General features: G+C 33.0%; 1 protein-coding gene across 2 annotated transcripts in view; it reads left to right on the plus strand.

Annotated features, from left to right (window-relative positions):
* The first annotated feature begins 2,857 nt into the window (after positions 1-2,857).
* The window catches only part of LOC110033217 (autophagy-related protein 8f-like), a 19,331-nt gene continuing 13,521 nt past the window's right edge, over positions 2,858-8,667 (plus strand). The window contains exons 1-3 of one of the 2 annotated variants that reach the window (XM_020737125.1): positions 2,858-2,964; positions 3,256-3,312; positions 3,407-3,462. In XM_020737125.1, the coding sequence (XP_020592784.1) occupies positions 2,931-2,964; positions 3,256-3,312; positions 3,407-3,462 (147 nt within the window). In that variant the 5' untranslated portion in view covers positions 2,858-2,930. The other variant, XM_020737126.1, reaches the window with a different exon arrangement.

The following is an 8,667-nucleotide window of genomic DNA, read 5'->3' on the forward strand; positions in this document are numbered from 1 at the left end:
CAAAAAATACATGTTACTCCATCATTATTGCCTCTAACTTCTCATTCCACCAGTCCTCTGAAACATCAATGGTACGCTTAATGGGATCCCAACCCAATCCATCAGATCCCCATTTCAACTTTATCCATAACTTCCACTCCTTCAATTGATCCCACTTTTTCTTGAATTTTAGCCTATCATATTTCCTTACAGTCAATTATTTGAACCTCTTCAAAATATTTTGTCATCTTTCCTTGTTGAAGTATGTGGTCGGTCCATTACCAGCCTCAATCTCTTTAATGTAAAGATCACAAAAAATGTATGTAACTTTCTTATTCCACGTTGCTGATGGATCCTCTTCTTTCATCTTAGCCATGTAAGAACTAATTGAAGAATTGATAGTTAAACAAAAAAACGTAACATTTGACAAACTCAACATGTTAATTTGCATTACAAAATAAGAACAAAAACATTCACATTAAATACCAATAGAAGATAACATGTAGATCTCCTCCATCCGTAGAGATCATGTCAACCACAAGTGATCTCCTCCATCCATAGAGATCATGTCAACCACAAGCAACTTAACAAGAAACCTTATTATAGTTTCTATTTTATGTATGATCAATTTAAGTGGTAATTTAATATAAGTTAACACCGAAAAATTTGGGAAAAAACAAATTTTTTTTACCATTATATGTTTTTCAATATTTAATAATTAATAGTTCATCACCATCACAAAATATATTTGATATGTGAATACAAAAATTTTTAGGAACTTATGACAAAGTTAAGATAATTGCCCTTAGAATCATTAGGTTTCCACCCCATCAAAGAATTAGCAAGAAATCATAACTGATAAAGCATTCAACTAACAATTAATACAAATCTTTCTCTTTCTTTTAGCTAATATCAAGTGTTGTAGCTAGGAGTTAACACATGCACGACTAAGGAGAATACCAAAAAATTGCACCAAAAAACCAAGCTAGCAGGACACTGACCCATTAAAAAAACAAAAAAAAGAAAGCCTCCAACAATAGGTAAGTACATAAATAATTGCTCAAAGCAAATCTCAAAGGGTTTTGAATGCTAAAAAAATCTATAATGCTAATTACCCTGATATTTTACCATTCTAAGCACGATGAGTAACACTATACCAAGATTTCACTTGCAAATACTCTAGGGTTCACGAAAATCCAGTAGAAAGATGTTATACATAAGGAAAGAGCTTTTCCACAATGTACTCATGCATGCCATGCAATGTTTGAAAGAAAATCGTCAATCTGCATCAACAAACTTCAGAACTATTCTCCAAAAACCAAGACCAATAATCATCAAAACAAATTTCGCAAAATTGAGGAAAAAAATCCAAGAAAACAAATATAGAAGGACACCGTCAATTCTTTAGATGGAAGAAGACCCAGAGAAAGTATAAGCCGTAAGATGGATTACCTAATCCGCTCACTACTTAGAAGGTAGAGCGATTGTGTGCAGAACGTTCTCGAAGAGAAATTCCAAGACAGGGGCTAATAACCAAACCACAGACGGAGAAGGGAGAGGAGAAGGGTAGATGAGAGAGGCGCGAGTATGGAATTCGATCGCAGAGCTAAGACAACGAGGCGAGAACAAGGATGAGATCGAGGGGCTCAACAGTAATAAGCTATGGTGAAACGCGGACCGCTAGGTCGATCCCGCAGTCGTGATTCCTTAAAAAAATCCGTCACGCATTTCTGGGCCTCCATTCCAACACGATAACCAAACAAGAGTTCGACTTTTTCAAAACTCCAAAAGCCTAAAATAAGCTGTGCAAAACAGACCCTTAATTTATTAAGCTCCAAGCCTACATGACTATAATGTTTATTATTTTTTTATTCAAATATATAAGAGAAAAAATTGGTAAACATTTCTTAGAGATGAAGAGTTATGAATAAAAAATTTGGGAAATTTACTTCCACAATTTCAATATATTTACATAACTAACACAAAAAAATTCATATTTACATTTATATCACTTTGGTACATTTACATTTATATCACTTTGACGTATTGAATCTTTATCTAATTTTTAAAAAGTAATTGATAGTAATATTTTTTAGGTGACATTAAAGATGTGTGCCATGCAATTAAATATTAAAATTTGTGCTACATATGTGTTATTTATGTAAATGCCCCCATAATAATATTTCATGTTACTAAATGTAGTATTCATTCCAAAATTAAATGCAGTATTCCAAATATAAAATGGTGTCATTCTTATTGTGTCACGCAAACTCATTCATTAAGAGAAAAAGTAAATAAAAATATTATTAAAAAAAAATACAAATTTCCTCATTAGGAGTTGACGTCACAAAAGGCCAATATCAATAGTCCTATCTGTTCCACTTATGAACAAACATTAAGTCTGGAGACATAGGGGTATGTCCGGATTCCAATGAAATCACACTACATGGAGGTGACAAAAAAATAAAAATAAAATCGTTTTAACACAGGAGAATATACTTCTCGTGTTATTCCAGTATTTTTATGGTGATATTCATGTATTATCGTGTTATAAAAATATTTCCGATTATAATAATACAATAACACATCAATATCACCACAATAACACCTGAATAAATCGGATTAATATGAGAGGAATATTCTTCTGCAGTTCTGCGTAACCAGGCCGGATCACAAGAAAAATGAGTTTTTTTTTTATTATTTAGAATGAGATACGAATGCAAGCAAAGCTTTGTTTACAAGGATAATGCAATAGTTTCATGTGTAGAAGGGTTTAGGATGGGATCTTTAAGAGTTTAATTCAAAGAAAAATATGAATATTTATGCTGTATTTGCAGTAGATGTGAAATACTAACATAAATAAACTCCGGACCAAGATTGAAATAGTAGATACTTGTTGCTTAGTATAAAATGGCGGAAGCAAACAGTTAGAAGGACGAAAAGATCATATAATGTCATGTTTCGGAAGTAAGCAAACCGTTCAAGGTTTGTATTCAGTTGTTTTTCAATTCTTATGCTCCGATGGCGTCTTTCGCTTCATCTTCTCTAGAAATAAATCTCAACTAAACCCACCAACTAACTCCCAGTTTCGCCTTTTTGCTAGTTTTCTTCTCTTTTCTTGTTTGAAAGCCACTGAAAATCCACACGGTCATTTGATTAGTTTCTTCTTGAAGGTTTTAGTTAGTTTGTTTGTAGATGATTTGATGTTTATGAAAGATTTTTGGGGATTAGGTTACTAGGTTGATGCTCTTTTGTGTTTTCGTTTGACGATTGCAGCTGTGGAGATGGCCGATAAGGGATGCAGCGGCTCCTACAAGAAGGAGCACAGCTTGGGTTTGTTTTCCTTTCATGCAAATGATCAGACCGTTTTCTTTTGATTAAGATTTGTGCCTGTTCTCTTATTGAAATTAGTTCGTTTGAATGACAGTGACGAGAAAGGAAGAATCTGCGAGGATCATGAGGAAGTACGAGGACAGGATACCGGTATTGCTTTTTTTTTTTCTTTGTAATCGTTAATTTTGTTCTCTTTTTTGTGCTACTTGTTTGTAGTTTGTACATTGTGAACTGTTTATCGAACGTGGCTTTTTTTTTTTTTCTTTTCCTGGAAAGTGGCGATTAGATTTGTTGGGGTTTGTTTGCTGTTTGATGAGTACATGTGGTTTTAACTTTTGATGGATGTTACTGTCTTTGCTATTATTTTTTCAACATTAGTGGAATTCAATAGTAAATTGTCATGTTTTACATGTTCTTAAAAGAAATTATAGTATTTTTGTCGAAACAAATAATGCAAATTTTTTAGTTATAGTGATAGGTTGTGCAATTTGAGTTCATATTTATTGGCAGTGACAGAAATAGGTACTTGAGTTAGAGGAAGTGACAAGGTTTATTTTAAATTAGTGGGACACAATGCTTTTGTAGTATATCCAATTACAGGAAGATTTACAGATAGCATTTTCATAATATACATAGATATATTAATCATTGGGTTTCATTTAGCTTTGTAGGATGCCAATTTGGTTTATAGAACTGCAGGCCCTCCCGCCAATGCAGAGTTTGGGAGGCATGGCAGCCTTACATGGACATTCCAATGTGGCAATTTTTTTGGGATTTATAGGAGAGTTGAACATCCATCTGGACTCTTTTCCTTAGCTCTAGAAATATTTTGCACTTATTACTTGGTTAATGTTTCTTATATTAACCCAAACACTTCTGCTTTATTATGTTTTCTAGATGTTCTCTATGATTTTGATTTGCAATCATCATTGGAGCCCAAAGTTTATTTGATATTTTAGCTCATTTCTTTTCAGCTAAGACCAACTACATACATTATGATGCTTAATATCACACTCCTATCTTTCTACAAGAAGCATATGGTCTTAGCACTTACAAAATATTAATTAAGCCTTGGTTTTCATTTAGACTCACAAGAGACTAGTAAAAGTGTGATATAGTGGAAAGGCAATGGTGGAAGCTTTGGGAAAAGAACTTTTTTAATAAAAAAGAGATTTACAAAATTTGGTATTAATTTCAACTTATGTGTCTCAAATGAGGGTATTCTTACCTCTATTTATAGTCTAAGAAGACCCCTTCAAGAATACTCTTGAACTCTATGAAATATTTCTTTTCTTATTAATTTCTAAAGAGCTACAGTGCAATCATGCCAATTCTTAAGTATTCTTAAGAAACCCACTACTAGACATTCTTACATTACGTAGATACTTTTATATGACTCTACATTACTTTTATATATTCTTAATATTTTGGAGAGAACTAGAGACTTTCAATTTATTCATGAAGTATAAAATGATTCTAAAGAGTTTCAGAGATTTGAAGATTATTATCATAATATCAAAAGTCTTTCAAAACATTCCAGGGCCTTCCGGATGAGTTCTAGACTTGTGTAGATTTCTTTGAATTTTTCTAGAATATTGTGATTCCATTTTAAGATGATATTAAAAGATCATCTTGATTGCACTCATTTCAAAATGCCCAAGAATGTGTGGTTAACCTCCTTGATCATTGGTGGGGCATCACTTTCTCCTCCACCATAGCTCTTGATGCCCTCATATCACCTTTCCTTTGTGTAATGCTAAATCTCTATCTTTGGAGTGCCACCAATCATCCTTAGACTTTCTGCTACTCCAAGGTTATATAGTTATTACTACTTGATCACTTTCACTTGAGGATTATGGAATCACAGTTTTGGTTTTTTGGTTTCGTTCATCAGCTACCACACTTCCTCTATTTGCTCCATAGTAAAAACCTTTTTTATCTTCTCCAAATACTTTTGCTTATTTAGGTAAGGTGGGTTGAGGAAGCGGCTCTTCAATATTATGCTTTTTTTGAAGATGATTAAATAACTCTCTTCTCTCCTAATGCCTTTCATGCATTGCATTGTTGATAATACATTTGCATCAGATTTGGTAGTTTTTTTTGTTGGCTCTCACAAGACTTATCCCTATCTAAGATGCAAATTATGTTGGCAAAGGAAATTGAAGATGCATTGAATTTGTTGAAGAACATCATTCCAAGTAGTATTTTGAAATTGACCGCCATTCATTTTTCCTCTTATGTCAACTATCTTAAGATGCAATACCTTGGCTTCCTTTATGGCGATGGAGTTGTGTGTTACCCCCATGTCGATCAATGCCTTAATGTCCCTTCTAATACGGGTGAGATCCACAATAAGCAATCCCTTGGCTTATAATTTTGGAGAACTTTGGATGGGTTGAGTCGTTAAGGAGTTGCAAGGTCCCACAACGAGCATCCTTATTTATGCTTTCTGCCTTTTGTTCTTCAAACTTAATAGTTAGTGCATTACATGCCTTTGTTTTTGGACGCTCTTATGTAATGAGGACCACCACATAAGAAATAAGAGGAATTTACCTAAATACAACTCAATTTTTGTTGTTACATATCTAACACCGATGTTTGATATTACTTATAATATATTAATATCATAAACCTATGCATGAAAATGTGTATTTCACTTTTATTTAAAAATAGTGATAATTATATTTTTGTTGTGATTTTAAAGATTTGTGTTATGCATGTAAATATGATGTTTAGGTGTTACATTTATAAATACATAACAATCATGTGGTATGTTGTAAATGCCCTAAGAAATAATCATGTTTTGGAGCAGACTGATTAGTGTTTTTTTTTTTGGTTCGTCTTTCTCCCTGAATTTGGAGTAATTTTGAAATTTGATATGTTTTGGAGCAGACTGATTAGTGTTTTTTTTTTTTTTGTTCGTCTTTGTCCCTGAATTTGGAGTAATTTTGAAATTTGATTCTCCTTTGTGGTGCCGTGATTATTTTTTCCTTTACACCACACTTCTTATCCTTGCTCTTGTATGGCTCTTTTAGGTTGGAATAGTCAATTAGACTTTTATTGGTAACAATGGTATAAGGTCTCGCATACCACGATGCTTCTTCTGTAGCCTATTCATGAAGAAAAAATGAGTGAATCCTTGTCGGACATATTGGGGATTTCTATCGCAGGATTGGTGAAGTCCTTGACAGTCTCAAACGCTCCTGGACTACTCAGGTAAAACTGCCTTTTTAGCTCATTCTTGAAGGCATCAAATCTATCAATCATGCATGTTTCCCTCCCTATGTGTTCTTATCACCATCATTATCATAACATGACGACATCTGTGAGGTCCAATGCTGCATTCTTGATTTTAGCTTCTTTCTCCATAATGCAAAAACATTTTGATATTGTTCTAACCCCCCCCATAAAAAGTTATCTACTTCTCGAGCATTCCTGGTGCCTGCAAGACTCTTTGGCTTTGGTATGTCGATTCATCTAGTTTTTGTCATGCGTGCAGTTAGGCTATCTAGAATAGTCTTCTTGGACAAGGCTAAGTCCTCTTATGTTTCCTTTCATTGTGTCAATGTCACTTTCAACTGGAAGGCCATAATTTTCAGTTCTTCTTAACAAGCCTCTCGCATCCTAGTTACCTAACAATAATCTCATCCGAACAAGCATGTATGTCTGCCCTATTGGATTCTTCTATTGCAGCTAAGGCTTCATACATTTTGTCATGGGCTTTGACAAACTTTTTCTCCAGACCATCTACCTATAGATCTTGATTATCCATGTATGTGTCCATTTTGCCCTTATCTTCTTTCATTTGAGTTGAGCGCGCCTCTAAATTAGAAAGTATGTCTTTGGACTTATCTTGTGGCTTTGGTGCTGTTGTTTCTCATTGCTCCTCATGACCCCGAACTTGTTAAGATGACTCTACATTAGTGATCTTGGTTTTGGCTTCTTGATCCTTAAAACCTTTGCCACTCTAAGCCAAGGCTTTGATATCAACCATCATGCACCTAATCTTTCTATAAATATGTGCGGCTTTGGTACTCAGAAAATGCTAAGCCTTACTTTTCACTCATACTTACAGGATTATAGTAAGAATATGGGATGGTTGTAAGGCGAGATTAGAAGTTTGGGAAAAATGATTTTCTTACTAAGAAAATGTTATTACAATACTCATACTCACTCTCAACTTGTGTGTACCAAATGAGTTGGTGCTTATCTTTATTTATAGTCAATGGAGATCTCTTTAAGAATATTCTAGAACGCTAAGGAATAGTTCTAAACTTAGAAACTTCTTGAGAGCTATATAGCGACATAACTATTCTAGTGTATTATTAAAAAACACACTACAAGATATTCCTCTGTGACTTTAGATACTTCTACATGACTCAACAGTACTCCTCAATATTCATAATTTTCGGAGAGATCTAGAGACTTCTAAATTATTTCTGAAGTATCTAAAAGATTCTACAGAATTTTTTAGACTTATAGAGTATTCTTTTAATATCCAAAGCCTTCCAGGATCTGCTAGGGCCTTCGGAATGAATTATAGCTTTGTGTAGAACATTTCAGAAAAATTTTGGTTCCATTTTTTGATGATTTTAGAAGGTTTCCTTGATAACATTTGTCTCAACATATCCAAGAAAGTGTATTAAACAATTAATTTTTAGAATTTTTTTAAAATTTATTACTTTTTATAAATTTATAAATAAGATGTCAATTTAGTTTAACTGAAACAAATATACCATGTTTTTGAGCTCATTAATCGACAATTTGAACTGTTTTGTCCATCTTTAACTTTCAATTATATTTACAAGAGCCTCTTGAAGGAATAGGTTTCATCTCGATTTTGTTTAAGCAGTATCAAATTTTCTAAATAGAATATGTTCTTATTTTATGGTGAGATGGTGAGATTATATTTTGTTAACTAGTAATTAGAGATGCTGACTTCCTATCCTTTTATTTATTTATTTTTATTCTAGGAAATTGTTATCTTTTTTTTTTACCGTTTTTAATGACAGTTTTTGTGTTTTGATTGTATGTTTGTAAGTTCTAAAGTTGCAAGGTAGTATAAGTTTATTTTTCTGAAAGTGAACAATTTAGAAAAAAAAAATGTCATTCAAATAATTCATATTTAGCGTGTACTTCTATTTAAAATCTGCAAACATGCCTCTCGTGGGATCCTTATGATATCCATGTAAATACCAATTGTCTTTTTTTAAAAAAAACAAGTAAAATCCAATTGTCTTGCCTTTATTTGAGATGATGACTTCATACTCAACTCGTAGGTTATTGTAAAATTTTTGGAGGAAAAACTCTTGTTTTTTCATTAAGCTTATAACAACTATATATATATATATATAT

This window comes from Phalaenopsis equestris, unplaced genomic scaffold, assembly GCF_001263595.1.
Source record: "Phalaenopsis equestris unplaced genomic scaffold, ASM126359v1 Scaffold001114, whole genome shotgun sequence".
NCBI classification, from domain to species: domain Eukaryota; kingdom Viridiplantae; phylum Streptophyta; class Magnoliopsida; order Asparagales; family Orchidaceae; genus Phalaenopsis; species Phalaenopsis equestris.